Source organism: Apus apus, chromosome 3 (assembly GCF_020740795.1).
Source record: "Apus apus isolate bApuApu2 chromosome 3, bApuApu2.pri.cur, whole genome shotgun sequence".
NCBI lineage: Eukaryota > Metazoa > Chordata > Aves > Apodiformes > Apodidae > Apus > Apus apus.
Genome location: NC_067284.1, coordinates 45,106,865 through 45,134,308, shown reverse-complemented (window position 1 = coordinate 45,134,308; position 27,444 = coordinate 45,106,865). Strand labels below are relative to the sequence as shown.

The window sequence follows — 27,444 nt, the reverse complement described above, 5'->3', positions numbered from 1 at the left end:
TCTGTGTGGTTTTATCCTTTGTGGTGAACGAACAGTGCCTGTTAGAAAGATACTCACTTCTAGATCACTTCTAAGTCATCCTTACATATTCCTCTACACCTGTGTTACGCTTCTTCCCAAAGTCTGCAACATCAGTCTGTTCAGCCTCAACATACATGCATCACTTTGTGTTCATTTTCCATGAAATGCCACCCTGCTGTCACTTCTTTGCTTGTCACTTGTAATTCTCTGCCTTAAGTATGTTGGCTTCCCCAGTTGAATTTAAGCTTTGAAAGCCCTAAGTAACTGCCTTCTGTGCTTAACAGAAGACAAGAATTGTGTTGCTCATGTCTCTTGTATTATATGAATGCTTCCAACCACTCCTTTATCACACTTACAAAATCAAATACATTTTTATAACAGTACAGACCTTTGAAGAGTTATTTGGGACCTGATGAGATACATCCCAGAGTCCTCAAGGAACTGGCAGATGTAGCTGCTAAACCACTGTCCATGATATTTGAAAAGTCATAGCAGTCAGGTGAAGTCCATGGTGACTGGAAGAAAGGACATGTTACGCCCATATTTAAAAAGGGTTGAAAGGAGGACCCTGGGAACTACCGACCTCTCAGCCTCCTCTCTGTGCCTGGGAAGACCATGGAACAGATCCTCCCAGAAGACATGCAAAGTACGTGGAGGAAAAGGAGGTGATGCAGGACAGCCAGCATGGCTTTACCAGGGGCAAATCCTGCCTGACCAACCTAATGGCTTTCTACAACGCAGGGACTACATCAGTAGACCAGGGGAAAACCAGTGGATGTCATGTATCTGGACTTCTGCAAGGCCTTTGACATGGTCCTCCACAACATCCTTCTCACTAAATTGCAGAGATATGGGTTTGATGGGTGGACTGTTCAGTGGATAAGGAACTGGCTAGATGGTCGTGTCCAGAGGGTAGTGGTCAATGGCTCTAAGTCCAGATGGAAAACAAGTGGTGTCCCTCAGGGGTCAGTACTGGGCCCAGTGTTGTTTAATATCTTCATTAACAATATTGACAGTGGCATTGAGAGCACCCTCAGCAAGTTTGCTGATGACACCAAGCTGGGTGGTACAGTCGATATGCCAGAGGGACAGGATGCCATCCAGAGGGATCTGGACAAGCTAGAGAAGTGGGCCCAGGTGAACCTCACAAGGTTCAACAAGGCCAAGTGCAGGTTCCTGCTCCTGGGCCGAGGTAACCCAAGATATGAACACAGGCTGGGAGGGGTCACGCTTGAGAGCAGCCCTGTGGAAAAGGACCTGGGGGCACTAGTGGATCAAAAGCTGGACATGAGCCACCAATGTGCAGTTGCAGCCCCAAAGGCCAACTCCATCCTGGGCTGCATCAAAAGAAGTGTGATCAAGAGAGGTGATTCTGCCCCTCCACTCTGCCCTGGTGAGACCTCACCTAGAATACTGCATCCAGCTCTTGTGGCTCCAGCACAAGAAAGATGTGGACCTGTTGGAATGTGTCCAGAGACAGGCCACAAAAATGACCCAAGGGCTGGAGCACCTCTCTTACGAGGACAGGCTGAGGGAGCTGGGGCTGTTCAGTCTGAAAAAGAGAAGGCTCCGGGGGGACCTCACAGTGGCCTTCCAGTACCTGAAGGGGCCTACAGGAAAGCTGGGGAGGGGCTTTTTACAGGGACTTGCAGTGAGAGGACAAGGGGTAATGGTTTTAAGCTGAAAGAAGAGAGATTCAGGTTAGAGATCAGGCGGAAATTCTTCAGTGTAAGGGTGGTGAGACACTGGAACAGGCTGCCCAGAGATGTTGTGGGGGCTCCATCCCTGGAGGTGTTCAAGGGCAGGTTGGATGGGGCTCTGAGCAGCCTGTTCTAGTGTAGGGTGTCCCTGCCCATGCAGGGGAGTTGGAACTTGATGATCTTTAAGGTCCCTTCCAACTCAAAAAATTCTGTGATTCTGTGAACAATCCTATTTGTCAGCAGCAAAGCAAATGTGAATTCAGGCAAACATGGTGAACATTCTTGCTTTGCCAACTAATGTATTTTTGTACCAAATAAAACTGCACCAACAAATTCTGAATCTGGATGAAGTTAACACTCCTTTTGCCCGGGCCAGATCCTACGTTTCTGGATGACTTGTCTTATTTCTCTCCTTTGTGTATTGCCAAAAAGATAAGAAACATGTTGGCACAGAAGAAAAACTATTACTCGGACTGTTCTCCCAGCCAAGGAATCTGTTCTCTGTAAATGCAGCTTTAACAGAAAAATTCAGTTAAGTAAACAGAAAAGATTAGTACACAACAAGCAATATCAAAATAGCATTAGAATCAAACTAGCAATAGATGGGTTGTTTTTTTTTAATAAATATCACCCAAAAATAAATTGTTAACTCCAGATGGCAGATGAGTTTAAGATGAAGCATGACAGTTTGTATTAGTTTAATCCTGCATGGATCTCATTGCTGGGGTGATCAGATCTCCAGTGATCCCATTGCTGTTCATTCATGCTTACAGGCATAAATAATAAAAAAGTAATTACTAATCCCTTTTGCCTTATACAACTGAGCAATAACCTGAGGAACAATTAGTATTAGAACAAAAACACTGTCCTGTAAGCATAACATTCTGCTGCACTCTGACCCTGTAACAGCACAACAAATATTGAAACTGGCAAGCCTTTGTGACCAGCAACAACTGTCGTAAGGCTCCTCTCTCATTTTGAAAAAAAACGCGTTGACACCCCTGGCTTAGGAGGGCGCTAAGGACGATTACACCCCCGCGTACCCCGGGGCTGGCTCAGGGATCCCTCGGTTGCCGGAGACGAGCAGGGCCCTGAGGCCTGGTCTCACCCTCCGGGCCCGGCTGCTGCTGCTGCTGCTGCTGCTGCCGCGGAGCCTCCCGGCACGCCGGAGTGCCCTCCCCCAGCCCGGGCTCTGCCCCCAGCCCCAGCCCCAGCCCCAGCTGCCCCTTCCCGCCGCAGCCGTCTCAGCCCGCCCCGCTGAGGGGCCGGACGCGCCGCCTTCGCGTTCGGCGCCGCCTGGCCCTCCCCGGCTGCCGTAGCCCGCGGGAGGCGCTGGCGCAGCGGAATCGAAACCAACCGGCCGGGCCCCGCAACCAATCCGCTTCGAGCTTACTGCGCGGCCGCCCCGCCGGCAGCCAACCGCGCGGCGCCTTCCTACCCACCGGAGCTATGGCCGCCGCCACGGGCTGCGGCCGCGCCGCGCTGGGCGGCTTGGCCGTCGGTGGCGGGGCTGGGGCGCGATGGCGGCGGCTGCTGCGGCCGGACGGCTTCGTGCTGCGGCCCGTGCCCGCCCGCGGCCGGGCGGCGGAGCGCGGGCCCGGCCGGAGCGTGACGGTGGAGGTGGGGGGCAGGTGAGGGGCTCTCGGCGCCCGGAGGGAGCAGCGGGGACGCGTCCCGGCTGTTCCCCGCCCCCTCGGCGCGGGCCGCGGCGCTGGCGGAGCAGCCGCTGCTGGCGCTGGGCGGGCGGTGGGGTCACCTCTCGGGGCGGGGGGCTTCGGCCTGCGGAGAAGTTGCCGCTGGCGGGTGTGTGTGTGTGTCTGTGTGTGTCTGTGTGTGTGTCTGTGTCTGCCGCGCCTCGCTCACGGCGGCGGAAGAGCGGGTGTAGTTTCTTCCCTTTCGTGCACAAAAGACAGTGTTCCGCAGCTGTGGTGGGAAAAGTGATCTTCCCCCATGTGCTGGGCTAGGGTGGGGCCGCAGCTTGAATTCTGGGGTCCGCTTTGGGCCCCTCGCCATAAGGAGCAAGTCCAGAGAAAGGCAGCGGAGCTGGGGAAGTGTCAGAAGCGCAAGGAGCGGCTGAGGGAGCTGGAGGTGTTTGGCCTGGAGAACAGGAGGCTGAGGGGAAGCCTTACTGCTCTTGCAGCTGCCTGAAAGGAGGTTGGAGGCAAGGGGGGGCTGATCTCTTCTTCCAAGGAACAAGTGATAGAACAAGAGGAAATGTCCTCAAGTTGCTCCAGGGGAGGTTTACATTAGATATTAAAGAAAATTTCTACACCAAGGGGTTGGCAGGCCCTGGCGTGGGCTGTCCAGGGCAGTGGTGGGGTCACCATCCCTGAAGGGATTTAGAAGCTGTGTTGATGAGCTAAGGGACATGGTTTAGTGTTGGACTTGTCAGTGCTGGGTTAACAGTTGGATCTGACGACTTAAAAGGCCTTTTCCAACCCAAATGATTCTATGATTCAATGAGAAGGTGTTTTGTGGGTGGAGAAACAGCTCCTCTTTTCTTGTGAGAGCACAGCAGGTGTGAAATTGCATTTTCTGGTGACAAGGCTCTAAACCCAAACTTGTGCAGGTGGGTGATTGATCTTCTAGTGCTAGCAAAGCATTTTTCCTCAAAGCCCTAGGTGTAATTTCAAGTGACCTCTGATGTGGTTGCAAGTCTTTGCCTCAAGGTGAAAGACACAGGACAGCACATGAAAGTAAGAGGATTTGGCCACTCACTTATGATCAAAGAGTGTAAATTTCCATATCTAATGAGGATTTTTGTCTCTAATATGAAGTGTAGCCACCATTCTGTACAGTAGATGCTGTAGATAGATGCAGAAGTTACTGGAAAATTTACTTTATTTCACTTCATTTTATTTGCTCATGATAACATAATTGTATCTTTCCCATAGAAAGATGGAACTGTCTTCTGGAAAACTTGCTAGGTTTGCTGATGGATCTGCTGTTGTTCAGGTAAAAAAAAAGTTAAAATTTGTGCATAAATTGGTTCAAAGTTTCTGGTTCTAAGCAGCCATTATTAGGACACCAGAGCCTCTTAAGGAGATATAGAGCCTCAAATGGCAGTTTAATCCCTAATGAATGCATAGCTGGTTTGTAGGAAAAAAACCTGTTTGATAAGCAAAAATAATGGTGTGAAGCGTGGATTTATGTGGCTGTTTTTTGCCAAGAATTTTCTGGAGTTTTAGTTTGAGACAGTGTTTTGATTGCAGGTAATTTCAATTTTATTTTATTTTTTTGTTAATCCAGCTAGGTGACACAGCAGTGATGGTCACAGCAGTCAGTAAAACTAAGCCTTCTGCATCTCAGTTCATGCCATTAGTGGTAAGTGCCAATGACAAAATGAGTTTTGTGATCATCAGTGGTAGCATTAGCAGCAGGAATCATTTAATAGTGGAGTTCGAGATGCTGGGGGGAGTGGGGAATGCAAGTAGCAAGCTACAGACCTTGCACTTCAGAGTAGCAGATGACAACCTACAAAGGAGGGATGAGCAGCAGATGGTGTCTACCTTGGCTTTAGCAGGGCTTTCCAGAAAATCCTAGTGAGCTCTGTCTGCCACAACATCTATGTCCAGACATTATCTTTTAGATGTGTGAAAATCTGGTTGGATTATGAGGCTTGAAGTGTTGTGGCTATTAAGGATTAATTGATTCACCTTCTACCTTGAGGCTGAATCCTGCTGAGTTCCTCAGGGGGTCTGTCCTGGGTCACAGCCTGTTTCATACTTGTATTGTGACCTGGAATTTCTGTTCCATCAGGTTTGCAGATGATCCCAAACTGGGGGTCGCAGATGATGCACTCAGAAGCAGGGCTGCCATCTGGAGGGGAAGAACCAGGGGCTGGAGGAATGGGCTGACAGGAACCTTCTGAAATTCTATAAACACAAAGTCCTGAACTTGGGGCGTGCTAGTGCTCTGCACCAGTTCAGACAGGGGACTGACTGGCTGGACACTCCATATGTGATAGAGAACATGAAGGTCTCTTTGGGCATCAGGACAGAGCCTCAAGTAATGTTTTCTGAATTCAGAGATGACCTTGCTCTGAGTGGGAATTTGAACCATAGACCTCCTGAGGTGTTTTTTCTAACCCATATGCTTCTGTGGCTCTAAATTCAGTATTCTGTTGTCTTAAAGAATTTCCATTTTGTTTTTAAAAGGTCGACTATCGTCAGAAAGCTGCTGCAGCAGGAAGAATTCCTACAAACTATCTAAGGAGAGAACTTGGTTCCACTGACAAAGAAATTCTTACAAGCAGAGTAATAGGTAGGCTGAAACACTTTAGTCACATAGTATTTTCAATAATTTGCAACATCCTTGTGAATGTTTGAAAAGAGATGGTAATTTATGACTGTCATTTGCAGAGTTAATTGTTTCTGCAGACTTATTGCTTGGTATATTCTCATTCTCTCCCTCTTGATTCTGCTCAAAAAGTCATTTTCCTCATGGCTATCTCCATTCATTAATAAGATAACACCTTGAAATTTAGCATTTATACAAAATGGATGTCAAGTACATCAGTATCTTAAGACAGCAATGAAAGTAATTAGGAAAAGGAGGAGCTTGTGAGACCCAGGCTATTACAGAGTCCTGTACACTTCAGATGGAAATCAAGTTGAAAGGAAATTTACATGTCAAGGAAATCATGCAGCATTTTGAATATACGTGCTTTTGTTGCTTTTCTTTCTTGGTGCACTGTCTCTCTTCATTGAAGATACTTCTGGTGAAATACTGTTTCATAGATTATTTGTATCCTAAAGAACAGAAGACTTTTCCAATGTTTTTACCTTGTGTTACGTGGCAGTGGCTTTGCTCACCCAAATACCTCTTATTTTACTCTGAGCGCTGTTGAAATTTTACAGCTTATTATATTTCATGCCGTTTCCTCCTGGGTTCTCTGACTTGTTTGTTTGGCTCTTTCATTTAAACCATTTTTGTTAGTTTCTTGTGGATTCTTTACAGGGCAAACTGAATACTAACTACTGAAAACCAAAGTCCTTAGACTTTGAATATTTCTTTTGCAGATCGGTCGATCAGACCACTCTTTCCAGTAGGCTACTTTTATGATACACAGGTAGGTCATGTTCAGTGTTCTTAACCTGTAGAGTGGAAGACTTAGGTACATCCCCTGAAAATTTCACCTGATATGGGCACTATTTTAAGAAAAGTTGTTTTTGTTAGCACCCAGGAAGCATTTACAGTTTGAAAAAGGGTCTAATGGTGTAATGCTGCTTTTTAATTTGTCATCTCCTTGTCTTAAAGTATTTTTATTACATGCAAGTTTCCAAATTTTGTTGCAAAGATACAGGAAAAAATAAAGTATCCTCTGTACAACAAAGGAGGATAAAGGCTAATCATGTATGCTATATATTATATGTTAGTGTTTTTATAGTGAATTTTCTGGTTTAGGTACGTGAACAGTTTTTCATTTGCAGAATAAGCTTGTATCAATACATGGAATGTTTTGCTTTATTGTCCTTAGCTTTGTATTGACAGCTAATAAAAATGTATAGGTCAAAATTATTCATTGTCTTTTATCTTATGCCAGATCCTTTGTAATCTTTTAGCAGTAGATGGTGTCAATGATCCTGATATTCTGGCAATTAATGGAGGTAAGAGGGTTGTTGCAAATTACTGCTTATGTGTGATTTTACATGATCTGGTTTCTTTAACCCAGATTTTTCTCTCTTCATTCCAGCTTCTGCAGCACTTGCATTATCTGATATCCCATGGAATGGTCCTATTGGTAAGTAAACATTCTGAAATTTTGGATGACTTGAACATAATGGAAAACTTAGACTGCGGTTTGTGCTTTCTTTTTTAGCAAGAATCTGAATCTGAAGTCCACTGATCTTTGTGTCAAGTATTGAAAGTAGTTGTACAATGGATAGGAATGTTGCTGTTCAAGTAATTTCTTCCTGGACTAAATATGCTCCTGGAAAGATTTATAATCCAGAAATAGTATAGAGACTTTTTCTTTAAAGAAGAATATTGTAATGACAATAGCTGGATGGCGATATTACTTCTTCATTTTTAATATTTGATGGGAAGAGAGATAATCTAGCTAAGAACAACTATTTAGCTGTATTTTGTTTTCACCTGCCTTTTTGTTCCTGGAAAATATGTGCTCATGTGAATTAAAAAAAATATGGACCTGGGTATAATAGTACTTGGCATTATATGCCCCATCCAGCAATATTTCCCAAAATAAATTAAATAATAGGTAATTTTGCCTTACAGATTTGTTCTTAATATGTAGCTAATGTGCTAATATTTTTTAATGAATCCATGGCTTTAATTATTGTTTTCAGATGTATAATTTTCAAAGTAAAACGATGCCTTAAAGAACTTCCTTATTATAATAATAAATTCCTGGAGTTTCCTTGTAGGTGCCGTGAGGGTAGGACTGATTGATGGAGAAGCTATTATCAATCCAACTCGAAAACAAATGTCTTCTAGTGCTTTAAATTTAGTTGTTGCTGGAGCTCCACAAAATCAAGTTGGTAAGTAAGTTAATTACTAATATCTGTTGAGTGTTTGAAAATTAAGTAGATGCATCTTTGCAGATATTTTGAAATTCGTACTTTTACACAAGAGTAGGAGTAATCAACACTGATCATTGATTTTTGGTTAGGTAAAGTATATTCCATGATATTTATGCAGTTTAAAGGTAATCTGTACTTCCTCAGTTGAGTTAGATTTCTATTGAACAATAAAATTACTTACTTGATTTTTAACTTTCCATTGATAGTTATGTTGGAAGCAACTGCTGAGAATATATTGCAGCAAGACTTCTGTCATGCCATCAAAGTAGGGGTGAAGCATACCCAGCAAATAATTCAGGGAATTCAACAACTAGTGAAGGAGCAAGGTGTTGTCAAGAGAACTGTTCAGAAGTTATTTGTTGCTCCTGAAGAGATTGTGGAATATGCAAAGAAGTAAGTTCAGAACAAATAATGTTGATCTAAATTCTGTGAAGTGATTCAAAATTCTTTTTTTTTTTTTTTTTTTAATTGAGCTCTGGTCAGATCATTTGATGGTTTTGTTTAATAAACTGGCCTGTTTTGAATAATCAGGATTACTTGCTGTGTCTGCTATAGAAACTTCGAAACATGGCATTCAGCTCTCTTGTACTTATTAAAAGTACTTAGTGAAAGTATTGTAAGTTAATATGCCCTTCTTGTGGAGTGGGAACGAGAGAGATCAGGGTATGTTGGCTTCTGTGAGCCTTGCTGTGAAAGTGATAACGAATTTCAGAGAAGCAGCAGGAGAAGCAGGCAGGAAGGACAGCTGGAGCTAGTAGTTTTTGTGTCAGTCTAGTGCTTTCATACTACTTATGAAAACAAATGTTTAGTCCTCAAAATCATCTAATTATAGAAGTAGTTTTTAAGCTGTTTTCCAAAATTCTTTCTTTTCTTTCAAAAGACTTGCTTTTAACAAGATCTATGCGGTGTTCACAGATTCTAGCCATGATAAAGTAAGTAATCAATTCAAATATGATATATTTTTAATAATGAAACAGTAGTACGACTTAGTTTCTTTAAGCCAACATTGATAAAAGCTCTTCTCTTCCTCTGCATGTATGTGCAAAGGTAATAATAAGTTATGCTGTAAATTCTTACCTACCAGTAAGAATTTACTACTACTGTTTGCAGTACATTGATCTTTGAATTTGCGTGGTGATCCTGTCCCTTATTCCTTGAGTACTACACAATTTTAAAACAAAAACCCAGCAACCCAAACCTCTTTTGTTCTGCCCTGTAACGTTAACTGTTGGCAATTCCTGTGTTCTAGATTTCTAGAGATGAAGCAGTTAACAAAATAAGGCTTGAAACAGAAGAACAGCTGAAAGGTATGTTTTTTTTTCTGCTTTCTTAATATTTAGAGAATGCTTAAATAGTGCTAGGGCTACTTAGGGTTACACTGTGCCCTTTGGCCAAGCTATTTTTGTAAAACTTCTTTAACATCCAGTTTTCAACTTAATGTGCATTTTCTTTTTTATACTCAGAAAAATTTCCAGAGGCTGAGCCTTATGAAATCATGGAATCTTTCAATGTGGTTTCAAAGGATATTTTTAGAAATCTTGTGCTGAATGAATATAGGAGGTGCGTGTATCAAACTCTTACTGAATAATATTTGTCAATTTTTTATCCAAGACTATCGTTCAATTGACCTCATAATTTCTGCTTGTAACTTTAGGTGTGACGGGAGAGACTTGACTTCCCTCAGAGATATTAAATGTGAAGTGAACATGTTTAAAATGCTTCATGGATCAGCCTTATTTCAGAGAGGTCAAACACAGGTAGTATCTTTAAACATCAGAAGTTATAGATCAGTTTATCACAAGCAAAAATACTTGTATTTTTCATTCAAATACAGATTTTCCTTTGCATTAAAATAGTAGTAACTAGTAAACTGTTTCAATTTAATTAAAATATATCTTAGTCTGTTAAGACAGTAGACAAAGCTTGGCTCCTTGGTACACGATCAGTACAGATGTTAAGATAATATTCTAAGCGTATGTGTCCAGAGTCTGCTATGCATTATTGTGCCTTCAGACTTCCTGAAGAACATCTAGTTACCAAATTTAGGAGCTGTAAGGATTCTCCTTGTTCAGCTCAGGTTGGCAGATTTGGGGCATTTTTGGTTGGTTGGGTTTTGTCTTGGTGGGAGGTGGTTTGAGAAGAAAACTCCAATTCAGGATGGCTTAAAGTAAACTGGTTGTTAATAAGATAAATCCAAAATAATATCTATTTTTATCTGTCTACGTAGATTTTTGTTAAAAAATATAGTTGTTGGAACAAAAGCTTTTCATGCAAAATACAATCCTGTTTGTTTTTAGAAAAATGGGTGACTTGGTTAATGAGTCCCTGGTATGTCAGGCAGTGCAAAATCGTGCATGTCATGAGAAATAATTTAAAAGGAATTTTACTTGCTAGCAAATACATAATCTGGACTAAAAAGGGAAATTTAACCAAAACATCACATTAATGAGGATTTTTTTTCCTCCTTTTTGCCAGAAGCATCAAATGTTGAGTGGATTGAATCAAGATTGTATTCAAGATTTGGTCTCCGATATTTTAGAGCTTCTTTTTCTAGCAGACTGTCAGCCACTGACCTGACTTATTACAGGGGTAGTTGCAAACAATGATTTACTCCTCAGTTTTGTCCCCTCATAATCCACTAAAAATAACACGTGTTGCAAGTCCCTGTGATAAATGGGCTTGCTCTTTTGCACAGCACTGTGGCTGCATCTGGCCCTGGCTCTTGAACTGAGCAGTTTGGTTACTTAATGAACAAACTGTTCTAGGCTCCTACCTAGTTAGGAGGCATTAAATTAATGTTTTTAAATGTGATTGCTTGTAAGATTTTATCATATTTACAGGTTATTAATAAAAGTTTGTATGATGAAGGAAAAAAAAATTGCAGAAGTGGTAGGTGATGGCATTGTATTTGCTGCTGAAATAATTCTTTCTGATTCTTCATAAACAAGTAAAAGTTGTGAAAGATGGAAGTGTTTCAAAGCAGTTTATTTACCCTCTGTCTTATTATTTTAGGTTCTCTGTACCGTTACATTTGACTCCATAGAATCAAGTGTAAAATCAGATGTTATCTCAACAGCAGTGAGGTATGTATATCTTTTGGTGGTTTGTTAGTAGCAATAAAAGAAGGTGAGCATTTAAGCACATTTGATTGAAGTTTCTTGAACTTCAATATATTTATATTCATTAGGACTGAAAAATGGCGTTTGCTTTTTGTTAAGGTGATATTAATTCCATAGAGGCATATTTGAAATTGGAGAGTATTACAAGTAAAATTAAAATTGATTTCAAGAGAAAATAGTGACTCACTCTTCAATCTGTAAAACTGTGTCCATATATCAAGCTTCTTTAAGTAAAACCATTGACAAAAGTTGATTCTCTTTCTTCCAAGTATTTATCATCACATTTGGAACTTGATACGTATTCTACTAATTTAATCTATTTCTCAGAGTTTTTAAGTTTTGCTGGATAGGTTTGATGCATGTAGCTTGTGAAGTGCTGCTGTGTTTGTCCAGTTTGGCTGACAAATAAAAAGCATATTACTGTGGTTGAATTGGCTTTTTTTCCCCCCAACAGAATCAGCCTGTCTAAATATTTTCATTTTGTCTCAAAACAAAAATGTTCAGAGGGTGAAAACATTTGTGTTCTTTTTTTAATAGAGATAGGAAACTTGAACTTATGATGTAGCAAGTCCTTGTGCCATTAATTATTTTTTTTTTATTGCTGAGGGCCAATTTTTTGGGGAGGGGAAACTCCTTCCCAGTTCAGTGATCTCATCCCACCAGTGTGGGAGCTTTTACGTTTTAGCATGTCAGCTTTGCTTTAGGTAATTTTTCTTTTTTTGCCCTGGAGGTGTTTGTCTATATTCTCTAGTTTTGGTATTCTTGGAAGTGAGTTTGTGTTAAGTAATGGGTTTAATTAGCAGTCAGTAGGTTGCTTCATGAATGAGAGATTGCCACCGTAAGAAACTATGTGAGTCTTGACACAACTTTCTTTACAGGTTAGGTTTTTTGTGTTTATTGCTGAGTATGAAGTATTGTGGTACTTTTTTGAGCACACTTCTTTAATTAAATGAGAGGGTTTTTTGCAGGTAGAGATTTTCAGTTTTCCTTCTATGCTCTTACACTTCAAAGTCCTTACTGCAGTGTGTGCAGTAAGATGCTGATGTTCTTGAAGTTTGGGTTTTTTCCTTCAGACACACCAAAACCAGCCTAAAGAAAAAGTGATAGGGCCTGTTCTATTCTAAACAGCTAGGGAAACTGTTTTAACAATTAACCCATGAAGTTTTTTGTTTGTAGACTATGCTTTTCAGTTTGTTTACTACATAGAAAACCTGAAGGAAAATGCGGGTGATCAGAAAATCTGTTGATTCATTGTTTTTGCTGGGTCTGTAAGCATATCTGAATATATTCTTAGGTATTACATATTGTATGTAGCATATTTTTGGTTGCTCTTTTTGACATGGTTCTTGTTTTTAATTAATAGTGGAATAAAAGATAAAAACTTCATGCTGCATTATGAGGTGAGAGTTTTACTGTATCACAGCTTTCTGCATGATTCACAGAGGGGCTTCATGTCTTGCTTTTACAGGTGAAGTTGATCACTTCTGAGGATATAAATTGTCTATATTTGCTAAATGTTTTAATTCTAACTTGCATGTGAATTTATACGACAGTTTATGGGCAAAAGCACTGGTTTGCTAAAAAGCACTAGATAATTCATAAACTGCTATTTTATGCAGCCTTTGTAGTATCCTAACATTATGTTGGCTCCTTGAGAATGGGTTCTTACTAAAAGCAGGATTAACCTGCTCTTTTATTTTTAGTAAACTCTATTAATATGTTCAGCTGACATACTACACCAATACTAAGAAAGTGCTTTTACATCTTGGATCTCTCTCAGCCTTTGGAACTCACCCAAAGTATTTCATACAGGCAACAAGCATATCTTGTTCCATTATCTGTATGACAGAAACAAGACTTCTTATATGTTGTCTGACAAGTTTAATTGGAATAAGCTTGTTGTGTTGTTGTTCAACTACCTTGCAACTGCTTTATTCTCTTTTGTTCTGTGGAAGTAAAACATTTACTAATTACTACCCAAACTGGTCCTGGTTTGCAAACTGAGGGACTGATAAGAGTCATGTGGTGGTTTGATTTTTATTTTCTTTTAATTTGTTTTTACCTTGAGATGCACCCAAACTTCAAATATTTCTTTTTCCTAAGTGTACGTTCTTAAATTTAAAAAAAGCTAGTAAATTTTTTGTATACACATTTTTTTCATAGTTTCCACCTTATGCAACTAATGAGATTGGCAAAGTTACTGGTATGAATAGAAGAGAGCTTGGACATGGTAAGTTCGGAGTAGAGAAGGCCTGTGCTGTAAGTTTTAATATTTTATCTGATGGTTTTTAATTATGAGTCACTCTGTGGCTTGTTTTTTTTACACAGGTGCACTGGCAGAAAGAGCTTTGAAACCAATTATTCCCCAGGATTTCCCATTCACAATACGAGTTACTTCTGAAGTCTTAGAGTCAAATGGTATTATGATTTGCTTATTTTCAACCTACTGCCAGAGACTAAATTTGTTTTTAATGAAAGCTTGAGTTTCACCAACTTGAGCTGTAGGCATTTTAGGTAATGCATTTCATTTTTAATGTTATTGATATTGATAGCTCTATTACCTGAAATACTTAAAAGGATGTACATGGTCATGAACAATGGAACTTTCTTTCCATTTGGATAACAGCAGTGTATCAATACAAGATGTCAACATAAATTCTGAGCTGCTTAAAATGGTATTTGAGGGCATTTTTATGCTACAGAGCGAGGAGAATAAATCTGCATGTACTGAGATCTGTTCTTCAGGGTTTAATCACAGCCAGTATCCTCACTGACTTAAGAAAGAATTTCTCTCAGCTGTCTGTGTTTGTCCCTTTCCCATCTCCCCATTTTGGACGAGAGCTCTCCATCTCACCTCTCTGCAAATTCCCTTGAAGTCCACATCCCAGTTCCTAGCACTGTAGGGAGATTAGTTGGGTGGGGGAAGGGTTTAGTGGAGAAAGGGAAGGAGTTCCATTTGCAGCTTCCTGCAAAACCCACAGATTCCTTGTCTAGAATATTTAATGTTAATAATTATACTTGTTGAGCTTTTTTGGTGTTGGTATCATAAAAGATTCAAACTATTACCCATTTCATGTTAAAAATACTTTCAGTGCAGATAATTTCTAATTGTAAATATTTATTGTATGTATGCTGCTGCACAGTATTTGCTAGCTAGCAGCAAGTTAATTGTCAAACTGTCATTGAAGAATTATCACTAGCAAGTTTTGTTTCAGATACTTCTAACCAATGTTTAATACTTTCTTTTTTACTTGTATTCTAACTCTTACAGGGTCCTCTTCAATGGCATCTGCATGTGGTGGAAGTTTGGCATTGATGGATGCAGGTACTTAATATGGCACTTATAAGGCTACATTTCATATGATGATGTGTTAGGGAATTTGGAAATGACAAAAGGTTATAAAAATGTATTTTTATTCACCACTATTAGGAGTTCCAGTATCAAGTGCAGTAGCAGGTGTAGCAATAGGTCTCATTACTAAATGTGGTCTGGAAAAAGGAAATATTGAGGACTATCGTTTGCTGACAGACATCCTGGTGAGTGTTTCTAGCATTGTTGCTTTTATTGCTGATTAATTCTGTAAAATACCCTCTATGACCTTCTTTTGTAACATTTTACCCTGTTAATTCTGTAACACACTTTACTGGAAGTACTGAATAGTTTGTCTTCTCTTTGTAGTGTAGGGATGGTGGTTGGACTCGGTCATCCCAAGGGTCTTTTCCAACTTGAATAGTTCTTTCTGTGATTCTATGATTCTCTGTTTTGTCTCCCAAACTGCTCCCTTGTTTCAAAAAGTCTTCATGAAACATCCATTCATATCTCTATTTTTTAAATTATTCCATTATTTCCAGTGAATTTTGGTTTGGGGTAAATAGATTAATAATTCTTGAATAGTTTTTTACTGCAAAACACTACACTGGATGGAGAATGAGCAAAGTTACTGGGAGGAAAAAAATTTACATTATTATGCTAATGTTGCAGCTTCTTCCTGTGGCAGCCACTGATAATACAAAATCAACCATGGATCTCTTGTTCAGGAACTAGTCCACTAAAGCTCTTAATTTGTAAGGGGAGCAATGTTACACATGAGCAGCAACATAAGGCTGAAAGGAAACATGTTAGTCTCAGAAGTAATTCCAAGTCTGCAGAACTACTTTGTGGCTTGTTGAAACACAGAGTGTGCTTTTCGTAAAATAAGACTGGAGACTGCTGGGATAAAGTTACTCCAATTTGCCTTCTTTCTTTCTCTGCTGGTAGGGAATTGAAGATTATTATGGTGATATGGACTTCAAGATGGCAGGTACTAATAAAGGAATAACTGCCTTGCAGGTATGGTAACATTGAAACTTCCTAAAATGAAACACTGTATCTAAAAAGCTTTCCTTACACGCTGTCAGTTACCTCTTTTTCACCTTAGGTTGATCTGAAGCTGCCAGGAATACCAATAAAAATTGTCATGGAAGCTATTCAACAAGCTACAGGTGGGTCTATATTTAGTGTTTGCACCCATTTGATCATATTAAATTATATATTGTATTAAATTCTAGGGTTCATGAAACTAAATTAGTAATTTATTAAACTTTTTGTTCTAATTGTGGAAGAAACCTTCTAGCTTCAAAAAAACTGGTCTGGTTTGGATGTTTGTGTCAATATGGGCACCTCATAGAAATAAATGGCTTTTTTGTGTCAGAGGAGAGCATTCAATCTCGGAAAATCCAGGCCCTTCCCACCACACTTGAGGACCTAGTGTCAGTGAAAGTATTTCCTGCTTTTATAAAAACAGAACAATAATGGTGTGATACCAATGGTCACCAGTAGAGTACAATGGGTAACTCATTTTGAAAAATTGCAATAAAATTAGTGACAGAGCAAAATGGCGAGGGAGGGAATTTATACAAAAGAGCAACATCAAAGCAGGGGAATATATTATGAAATATTTACATGCAGTATTTTGGACTTGACTGATGCAAATATAGTATTACTAAGCACGTTGGTTTATAAATTTTTTGTCACACTATTAAAACCGTACATGGTAAGTTGGGAAAATAAATTTTTCTTTATTGTTCAAGCAGTAAAAGTGGTGGTTAGCTCCAAGCTAACTTTAAAGTAATTTCAGACCAATTTTTAAATGTGTCTTGAGCAGTGAGTTCTTAAAACTTCAGTAAAGTCCATGTCATCTCAGGGAGTTCATGGTTAAAATCTTAACAGCTCAATACCCTGTGAATAAAACAGGCAGTAAAGGCTGAAATGCCCTCAAAATCTGGATTGCTTTTGACTGGTGAAAGCTGGGAAAGGGAGGAGGCATCTGTTGCTAGTTACATATGTAAAGAGTTACCATGACACCAAAATGAATTTGAACTAACACACAAACTTCCTATTAAATGACCTTTTTTTAAATTCAGCAGTATAATGTGAACAACAAACTATTTCTCATTTACCATAAATTCATCTATATTTACTATTGACAAATACTGCTGTCTGTGTTCTGACATGTACAGAGCCATATGAAAAACTGAAGCTACAAGCTTTAATATGGATTTAACTTACTGTAAGATAAAGTTTTCAATTTGATTGGAATAGCAAGGTTTGAATGAGAAAACCCTTACTAAAATGTAAGAACTACTAATCACTTCAGGCAGAATAACTCCAGTTCTAGGGCAGTGTATCATAACTAATCAAAGCCACGCCCTGTTGCTCTTATCAGCCTTCTGATTTATTTAAATAATACACTGAAGCATAGAACTGTATGTAGTGTTCTAGGCTGCATAAAATCAATAAATGTGCTGGATGTGTACGTTTCCTACACACAGAGCAGGATGTTGTGCTGGAGCAAGTGTGCACAACCTGATGTGTGTTTAGTTAGGCAGCAGGCAGATTTTGTGAACAGATTCTTATGTACTTAAAAACTGCATAGATTTATTTTCATCTTACACAAAGCTGTATTTTTCTTTCATTCTCCTTGCCCCCTTTTATTCCTCACAGCTGCCAAGAGGGAGATCTTACAAATTATGAACCAAACACTGGCAAAACCCAGACCTAACAGAAAAGAAAGTGGACCAGTTGTAGGTAATGTTAGTTCTATGTTTATATTAATTCATGTCACTTATAGTCACCTTTTCAACAATAAGCTGCAGCTTAAACCAGCTGTTTTAATAAATGCCCCTGCCCCTTGGGGTTATTTTTGTCTTTGGGATTTTTGAGGTGAATTTTTGGGGGTTTACTGCCATGTGGGGCAGCACTTTACCATTTCACTGTTCTCCAGAAAACAATCAAACTGGAGTTATGTGAAGCTCCCAACACTAGAATGGATGCAGATGTCAGTATTGGTATGGTTTCAGTTAGTTTACACTCATCAAAACACTTGCATTCTGTATTTTCATTTACTTCAGTTCTTGAATGTAATTACATCAGTGTTAACCAAGTCATACAAGTAGCTAAATAAGATTAAAACCTAAATGAATGTGACTTTTTTTTGTGATAGCTTTCAAGATTATTAAATTTAGCATTTCAAACCGTGTTTAAATGCTCTTTCAGAAACTATCCACGTTCCATTATCAAAAAGATTAAGATTTGTTGGTCCTGGGGCCTATAATTTGAAAAAACTTCAAGCACAGACTGGTAAGACATTCTTGCTTCCTTTGATAATTTATCCTAATGTGTTACTAGCTTCTCTTATCTATATGAATATTACTAGTGTGGAGTTTTAATTAGCGGATCTTGGTAGCACAGGTATTACTGGCACAGCTGTTGCTGAATCATGCCATCTTCATGCTCTTTCAGAAACTATAAGTAAGAAAGTTAAGCTTCCCAAACTGTCCTATAGACCACCTATAGATCTGGCATTTGTCCTTCAGCAGCAACAATCAAGTGTGTGCAGTTTTTCTTGCAGCAGGAATTCCCAGAAGTTTGGTGAACACCAGGTGATGTTTTTCAGGGCTTACAGAAGAAGCAATTAAAGGTTCTTTGAGGAACAGTATTGCAGATAGTGCTGAACGGAAGATGTGGAGTGAAGCAAGTCTGGTCATGAGTGTGCTGAAGTGACATCAAATCTATGCAGATTCTTTTCCTATAAGCTAAAGCTTTTTTGCTGTGGTTGAGACAACATTAAGCTCTCTCCTGCAGTGCTCATCAACTGTATTTGTAGGATTCTGCAAAGAGCCTGTATACAGTGTTAACATGCTGGCATATGTTAGAAACCCAACTGGCTGTCACACTGCAGGAGTGACCTGTACAAGGGCTTAAACTAGTAGAGAGTAGTGCAGCACAAGTTTCCTGACCTTCTTACATTTCTTGAAATCATTAATTTTATTTGTTTACATGGTGTTAAAGGCCTGCCTCGCTCAAGTGCCCAATTCAGAGTTGATGCCTTTTTCACTACCATTTCCTAAATAGGACAATTGTTGCTTTGATTAAGGTAAATACAGACTGATGGGTCACTTAGAACTAGATCTGTAGCTTGATGTGGTTGCCCTCAGAAATTAATTTGTAAAGTGAGAAGTGTTTCTGAGAGGCTACACTACTAAAAACCTTTTTTCAAATTACTCAAACCAGAGAAAGTAGACATGGCCCCCCCTTAGCATCTCTCCAACCTGATGAAGGCAATATGCAACCAATTCAGCTGTGGTAGCAGAGGTGACTTTCTGCTATGATAGTATTAAATGCATCGGACTTCTTTGAAAGTGCAAATTCTTCCCGTTATTGCTTAGTATAGAAAACTTCTTCACTTGTTCCCTGCTTTTAGCAAGCTAAAAATTTAAAAAACAAACAAACAAAAAAAAACAAACTGATATCTGTAGAGCATCAAGTAGATGTTCTGCTTCAACTGTTTTGGACTTGAAACTTGTAATGCTCTGTCTGGCTTGATTAGCATCTCTCAGGGGACTGGAGTAGAGAAAAGGAGTTTAAAAAAAGAAAAAATCCTACTTCCCTTTGGTTGCAGTTGTTGGTCAGTCTAGAGGTGCACATAATTTCATCATGCAGTCTTATTATGTTCCGGTTCTGAAACACTTTACAGCTTTCATTAATAGCTGATGTAAATTAGTTTTATTAACAATCTCTGTGAAATTCATTCATGGAAGCTGAGAACCTCTAATAAGAATTGAATTATTTCAAGAATTTTTCCAGTCATAAAAGATTTATAAAAATAATTCTGTGTTCCTACATGGAACACAGGTTTGTCCAGGCATTTGGCAAACATATCTGTAACGTGTTTCCTTTCAGTGATGTGTAAAGCCATCTGATGCCTAATCTGAAGAGTATTTGGAATTAATCAGACTCTGAGATCATAAGGAGTCTGTGCAAAATCAGTTGCCTGTAGGAAGGTCTTTACAGAATGTAACTTTTCTGAAATAGTATCAATGTTCACCTAAATCCTCTGGTTAAATTCTCTTCCTAAGGTGTAACTGTAAGTCAGCTGGATGAAGAGACCTATTCTGTGTTTGCCCCCACACCTAGTGCCATGCATGAAGCAAGAGAATTTATTGGTGAAATCTGCAAAGATGATGTAAGGACAGACTTTTGTTGTTAGCTTTTTCAACTTACATTTTGTGAATATGTGTCTTACTGTTTTCTTTTTCCCCTCCTACAGCAGGAAGTTAATCTGGAATTTGGTGCAGTTTACACAGCAACAATAACTGAAATAAGGTATAAAAACTTCTCTGGAGTTGAAGTAGAAATTAATTTATTTGCATAGCTATTTTCCTGGTACCTAAATACAATGTAAAATAATGTATTTTTAAGGATGCCAAACACTGACACCTGCATCATTCCTAGTATTTTGTCTGTTGAAGATACTGTTTCTTTAATAAGGCTGTTATTTTTTTCTGCTTGTTTAGTTATTAGAATGTCTCTATAATTTATAAAGCTAAGGCTGTTTTTCATCTTTGTATCTGAGAGACATGCAGGTATTTGCTATTCACTGATCAATCCATTATTTGTCTTGCAAAAATTAGATGCACTTTTTGGATGGGACTTCTTACTGAAATATACTGTCCTGAAATAAGTAATTTCCATCCACTTCAAATTAAGGGAGAATGAGTGGACAAGTTGTGGTTGATGTAGGATTTTTTTAAAAGGGAGGAGTAAAATCTTGTTTATGAAAAGTTTGCTTATGCTTTCTTGGGGGTCAGTGATGTATTTTGAAATAACCATTCCGGTTTCTGTTGCAGAGATTCTGGAGTGATGGTAAAATTGTATCCAAACATGACACCAGTGTTACTTCATAATTCACAGCTTGATCAAAGAAAGGTAATACATGCTTAAACAATATAAACTAGACACTTATGTTTCTTTTTAATCAATTCTTACTAAACAATGTCTGCCATAGCTGGAGCACACATGCTGTTGTTCTAGAGTTCATTTTCATGTTGAAAGCTGTGTTAGATTAGCAACACCCTTTTGTTCAGCCACTTGTACTTAAGCCTTGTACTTAAATCTGCAAACATCCTATACCTATATGCTTGCTGCAATCCTATTGTCAATGCCTTTATGCACATCATCAGGTTCTTAAGATCTGCAATACCCTTTCCTATGGAACATTTAGAAACCTGTTATTTGTAAGGTAGTGTTAAGCCATTATGATTGTCTGAAGTGCAGCATGAAGCATTCCTAGAAGAATGAACTTCTATAACTAACTTAACAAAATTAATCACACTGAAATAAAAATTTCTGAAAAACACTGTGTTCTAGATTAAACATCCTAGTGCCCTGGGATTGGAAGTTGGACAAGAAATTCAGGTAATTTTTTTAACTTTAAAATGCTAAAAAGCTGCCGTTCATATTTTAGAATCTGAGCAAAATTTTTATTTTGTATTTATGAGGAAAATATTTTGTCATAGCAGATTTCCTTTCTGTGCTGGTTAAGGGCTCGATCATTTCAAATGTCTTTAGTGCCATAATCTCACTATCCAGGCACTATATTAATTTGACAGAGCAATATAGGCTAAACAGTGCCTATTGTTCATGGCTTTTCTAATATCAAACCAGGGTGGGGCAGGGGGAGGGATATCCACCACTTTTTAAGGAAAATGCTCTTTCTGGCTCTCTAAGTTGTTGAGTCAGTGATTTATTTCCTTAACAGGTTAAATACTTTGGGCGTGATCCGACTGATGGTAGAATGAGGCTTTCGCGCAAAATTTTGCAGTCACCAGCCACAACTGTGCTTAAAACCCTAGCTGACAAAGACAGCATTGTCCTGGGAGGTACCCTTCCACAGTCATCTACTTCATCCCGGTGACAGGTAAGGCCATAGGAACAGCTTAAGGCAACTCTGCTGTACTTTCTTTACAACTATTGTGCAGATTTGTATCAGTCTGGGTTTTATACCATAGCTGCCCTTCAGTGGCGTGCAGGTACTGCTTACCAGTTCTGTTGCACCCTGTTGTAAGTTAGCATGTGCTGCTCTTTTAAAGAGCTTGATTGTGTAAAATTGGTTCAAACACCTTGACAGTTTCAGGCATCCTACACAGCCTGCTTTCTCCAAAACAAACTTACTTGTTAGTCTACAGCATCTCTGTAGGCATTCCCTCTTCTCTACCTTGCCACTACTTTTTTAAAAGAGGAAAAAAAGCAGGGTAGGGGAAGAGAAGGAAAATGAGCTGCTTTCTTGAAAGTTTTGAGTCAGTTAGTGAAGACTTCTCAGTCGATCTCCTGTCAATTAATGGAATGCCCAAAGATCTTCCCTAGAACAAGTTGCCCAGCATGTATTTGTCTGTCAATAGATTTATGCCTAAACTTTAACCAAATCTGTTGTGTACCATTTTTTTCCTTTTAGGAAGCTACTAGAACAGGAAGGTGTCCAATTGTAAAATCAAGAGCAGTGGCACAGTGAGACTGGCAAATTGAATTGCAGTGTGTGGATGATAACTTAAAGACAGTCTATGGGAATCTTTTAGGAATGATTCACAACACTAGAAGAAATTAAAATTCACTAAAGAAAAATGTTATTAGAAGTGTTTCTGAATTTCATGCCATGGAATAATTGGTTGGTTACAAAGTATTTTAAATCTCTTTCAGGAAAAAAGTTCATGGAGATACAAGCAACCCTTGCTAGAATCTGTAGATGTCTTCGCAAGAATCTGCAGGTCAATGGTAGTGAACCATGTCTTTAAAACAGACACTATTTATGCTTAAAGGTGACGTAGAACTTCAAAGTCTTCAAATTTATTAAAAACTCATTTGAAAGAAAAACAAGCAATGCTCTTATCTTGTGTAGCAAGAGTGGGATTTTAAGAGCATGGGAATGTGTAGACTGAAGAGCAGGTTACATTTCAGTGCTTAAGATTCTTCTCGCCATCAACTCAAAAAAAATGCAAAGATGAGAAGCAAGTGTTTAATAATTATTTCCTGGGAGAAGGAATTCTCCCATATAGTTGGCTGATGAGATATGACAGTAGTTGAGAGGCACAGCTGGGTGAAGTTATACTGGCTTTCCAGCATACAAGATTGAAATGTTGAGCAAAACATTGCTCAAGACTTAGAAGTATCACCTTTAACATGATTGACACTGTTTCAGGTAAATACATCATCTACTATCATAGTGTTCAGACTTACTAAAATACCTGAGCAGAAGGGGGACAAGAGAAAGAAGCTGGCTGAAACATCATAGTTTGTTACCTGCATTCATTGAAACTGAATTTTAACATATAAAATGAAAACATTTAAGTATTTTTTTAAAATAAACAATGTGATAAATCATCCTCCTAACCTCCTCATTGAGAGTGTCAGAATTCCTCTATTGATTATGTTCCATCAATGGATTCACTGGTATTTTCGACTTCAGAACACTTCCCAGGAGCTCGCAAGAACTACTTGTTTTTCTACTGTGAGATACACAGACCTAGAAAATCAAAGATGTATCCCTTCTTGATGTTCACCAATTTGTATGTAGACCTAATAAGAAAATGAACTTCCCACCTGATGACAAGTGACCTCTGGACCTCCTGAAAGAAAAAACAAAACCCTGGGGAGAGGAGAAATGTGAATGTATAGTAAAAATTGTTCTGCCTCTTTTTTATGTTAACTTAAAATATTAAAGAAGAAAAAATTACTGACCCACATGTTTGTAATTGTCTGCCTGATTGATGTTTTCCCTAGCAATCTTTTCCTCTTGAGGACTGTGTTCTGCTATTTCTTGGTAAGAATTTGAATGTCCTTGCTTACTAGGACTTAACTGAGTGATACCTGGTTTGTTACATATCCTGCGTAGAGTTAATGAAATGTTGGCCAATGTTGAAGTTCCTAAACAGAAACTCAAACATTTCCATTTCTTATAACTGTTCTCAGAAACAACACTCCAGTCTAAGTGGTTTTCCAAGGTTTAGCTTCTTTTGATGAAGAATAATTTCTGTAAGGCTCTTTTTTTTCTAGCCGACCAGATGTATACTCTAGTTACTAAAATACTACATAAAATACTAACTTTAGAAACTTTTTTTTTGTTTTTTTTAGCTAGCACATTGCAAGTAGGATGCTTGCATTTGAATCTAAAAATCAATTACTTAGGAGCTAGAAGAATCCCATTCTTTCCTGTAAAGGTATTTTCTTGCCTGCAGTAAGAGGAGTATTAATGATTTGTATGATAGGTGATGGTCTCAGTAAATCAACTATATCAAAGTGCTGTGGGATTTTCTGTTTGTAAAATTATAAAGCAGGAAAAAGACTTACATTCCCGTGGCAGAACCTGTACAGTCAGCCTGACTTTCTGTGCTCGTAACAAGTTTTAGGCCCTATGGGAAGGGGCGGAAAAAAAATACGCTTGGGAACTGTCTGGGAGGAGCACAAACCAGCTGCTCTTACCTGAGGAGAGAAGCTCGATGCCAAGAATTGAGTAAGTGTGTGGTAGTCTGAACCTTCCTGGAGGGAAGGCAGTTCTGGCTTCAGACATCCCAGGTTCACCCGAGAGCCGTCAGTAGTAGCAGCAGGTTGGATCGCGGCAAGAGATACTCAACTCTCAGGTGATATCAGCTATGATCAGAGAGCAGGTAGGTTAATGGTGCTTGAGAGAGGGAGCTCAGCCCTATTGTAGTCACTGTTTTTTCATATTTGGAATCGTGATTTTTGTCTCTACTGCTCTGGGTAATTAGTTTCTGTAATGGCCCATCTTAAACAGAGTCATTGAAAGGAATTGCTTTGGAAAGTGAAGCTGGGTAGTTGCAGCGTTACACCAGGTCAAGAGAACCAGAAATGTGTTTTTGACAAGTCTGAAACTTTCACACAGGTGCAAAGTGTTGGGAGCTGGAGTATCTAAATGCTGGCAATAAATATTACAAGTACTGCAATAAAAAGCGTTCAGAGCCAGCCTAATTGTTCTTGTAGTATTACATGCCAGAGGGAATGATACAGTCTCTTAATTTCACTCCCAATAAATTTTTAAGTGATTTAGGAATGAGTTGTCTGTCTTGCTTCTGAAAACAACAAAAAAATTAGAGCTCCCTGCTGCTCCATGTTGTGACACTTGATGACTGGCTCTATCTGCAGCCTACCCTAACAAAATTATTTGTTTTGATGGAAAACAGGGAACTCTATCTAACAGCTGTAGCTTGTTGCTTTGTGGTAATGGGGAGAGAGGAGCTCCTGGCAGGTATTAACGCCATTGCTTTCTCTGAGTCTTAGACTACAGGGATTCAGATGTATCACTTTCCTGGTCTTGTGTTGTAATCTGGTTTTAAATCAGATATGTAAGAGCTGTTAGGGGAAGTCTTGCATATCTTATTCAGACAAAGCCCCCGAGAATTTACTTGTTTTTTATTGGTATGGATGACGAGATCATGCTGCTGTTTCTAACATTCCAGGCTGTGGAGTCCTGGGCACCGCTCTGTGCAGAAAAGAGCCCCACGTGTCCAAGGAAGTCAATCTGCATGTGTTCTGGGGTGGCCTTTTTCCACAGAGGTCATTGATTTCCTGCCTGCAGAAGTCATGGATTTATTTCACAGCTTAAGCAGAGAAGTTGCTTTTTGTGCCAGTTCTGGCTTGTGTATCTCCTACTGTAGCTGTTCATTGTGATAGATAAGAATTTGCTCCAGAATATTCTGCAGTGAGTTCTTGCTGTTCTGTGTTTTGGGAGAAGTACTGCATTGCACCTTGAGTAGGACAGGTCATACTTGGTTTTATGCACGTGGTTTGAAGAGCAAAAGAGCATATCTAAGTCTTGAAGAGGGGAGAGAGAAATGTTAAGTGGCAGATGTCCTGAAGCAGCAATATGCTGTGGCCATTGGGGTTTGTGTTTCTTTCTGTGTGGTTTTGTGTTTTTTTTTCCTAAGCTTTCACTGAGGCAAAAATATGCTTGATGTATAAAACCTTGAGGGGATCAGGCCATGTAATGCAGAAAAGGCTGCCAAAATGCAGCAGGGAAGGTTTGTGTGGAACCCGGCTGTAAACTGCTTGATGTGCCTCTCAAACTAGGGTTAGTGAAATCACCAACATAGTGTGACCTTTTGTACAGTTAACTGCCTTGTTTATCCATAATGATATGATGCACATAACCTAAAGTATGTTCCTATACTGTTTCAGCTAAAGAGAAGTGTATATTATAGCTCTCAGAGGTCTATTTACAGCTGCCACTTCTGCTAAGAAAACTCATTAGTGTCTGTCTTCAGTGGCTCCTGTTAAAAATGAAAATAAGGGCTTGATGGGGTTGAACCCTAGTTCTGCAGAACCCCATTAAAGGGTGCTTCTCTCTCAACCTTTCCTAGAGGTGGGCTTTCTTGGAGATGTTAAATAAGTAGACTGACCTGTCCTCAGATGCGTGAGGCTGCCTCTTCAGGAATGTAAAAAGACTTCTTCGCTGTTGAGCTACTACACCAGTGCAGCTGGTTTAAAACTGCACTGAATGGTGTTAAATCTTGGGAAGCCTGTTAAAACGACTGTCAGAGCAAGAGCTGAGACTTAAATGTTACATAGATGTAAATTTCCTAAATCTCCGTGGAGAATGTTTTCCTAACATGGAAAAGTTGCACGTGGTTACTTAGAGTGGCCTATTCTGTAGTAAACTTTTTATTTTCCCTTTATCTGGAACAAGATTGAACCTACACCAGGGCAATGCCAATCTTGTAAGCAAGTGCTATACCGGTGTAACTGCTTTTGCCATTAAGCAAGAGCTAGAAAAGTCTTGCTTTGTCTGGGAATGAGACACACCCTGGCCTGGGGAGCACTTGCCCTCCCATCTCCCTTGCCCTTCCTAGCATGAAAGATTTTGTTCAGAGAGACTTTCAAGCTTCCCCACCTCCCCAAAGTCCCTTCTGTTTCACACAGCTTGACTTCTTGCGTGCTTTTGTGTGTCCTTTTCCCATGCCGACGCTGAAATGTAATTATTTTCTTCATCATCATTATTATTATTATTATTCTTCATACAGAGGAAATGTGTAGCTGGTTCTTAGTAGGTAGAACGTGAGTATTTGCAGGCTCCACGCGGCCTGGCAAGGGGTCTGACCCCGTAGGCTGAAAGGGCCTGACGAAGGGCGCTTCCCTGGCCCAGCGGCTTCACCTTCGGCTCCTGAGCCTTCTACAAAGCTGTGCAAAACGTGGGAACGTGCCGAGCAGTGCCCGGCAGGGTGTTGTAGGTTTTGCTGCGGTAAGGGGTTGGAGGAGACGCCACAGAATGACCTTGCTGCTATTGTTTTTTTTTTTTGGTATAGCGAGGGAAACCTTTTCTTCCAGACCTTTAGGCCCTGTGCGCGCTGCAAGCTGCGTCGTTGTAGTCCTACAAGTTACTCTTTTTGTGTCGTGGCCCCTTCCGCGCCTCTGAACGCTTCGTCTGCGCTGGTACCACCTTTGGGGAGAGATCTTTTTGACTACCTAGGGCTGTTAAGCCTGTTTTTACGGAGTGACACCGCGACGCCCCGCTGCCGCCGCTGCCGCCGCCGCCGGCGAGGAGCAGCGCACACGGAGCCGGGCGACCGCAGGGACCCGCCATCCCGCCGCTCGCCTCCCTCCCGCCCCGCCAGCCGCGGGGGCAGCGCCGGGCCCGCCCCGCCCCGCCCCGCCCCGCGGCCGCCGTCCCGCCGCGGCGCCGCCGCCGCTCCCGGCCGCCGTAGCCCCTGCGAGGGGAGCCCGTGGCCGGGCGGGGA

At 40.0% G+C, this 27,444-nt stretch overlaps 1 protein-coding gene across 2 annotated transcripts; it reads left to right on the top strand.

Annotated features, from left to right (window-relative positions):
- Positions 1-3,166: 3,166 nt before the first annotated feature.
- Positions 3,167-23,437, top strand: PNPT1 (polyribonucleotide nucleotidyltransferase 1). 2 transcript variants are annotated; one of them, XM_051614341.1, is made up of 29 exons: positions 3,167-3,352; positions 4,616-4,676; positions 4,971-5,045; positions 5,879-5,984; positions 6,743-6,792; positions 7,267-7,330; positions 7,417-7,464; positions 8,108-8,221; positions 8,470-8,656; positions 9,144-9,195; positions 9,513-9,570; positions 9,727-9,823; positions 9,918-10,020; positions 11,276-11,346; positions 12,746-12,782; positions 13,546-13,612; positions 13,711-13,800; positions 14,654-14,707; positions 14,813-14,919; positions 15,641-15,712; positions 15,801-15,864; positions 17,366-17,449; positions 17,918-18,001; positions 19,780-19,886; positions 19,971-20,026; positions 20,551-20,629; positions 21,071-21,118; positions 21,462-21,620; positions 22,397-23,437. In XM_051614341.1, the coding sequence occupies exons 1-28, from the start codon at positions 3,171-3,173 to the stop codon at positions 21,615-21,617; spliced, it is 2,373 nt and encodes a 790-aa protein (XP_051470301.1). In that variant the 5' UTR covers positions 3,167-3,170; the 3' UTR covers positions 21,618-21,620; positions 22,397-23,437. The 2 variants fall into 2 exon arrangements, with proteins under 2 accessions (XP_051470301.1, XP_051470302.1); XM_051614342.1 differs by lacking the exon at positions 22,397-23,437 and adding an exon at positions 22,155-22,390.
- Positions 23,438-27,444: the final 4,007 nt, after the last annotated feature.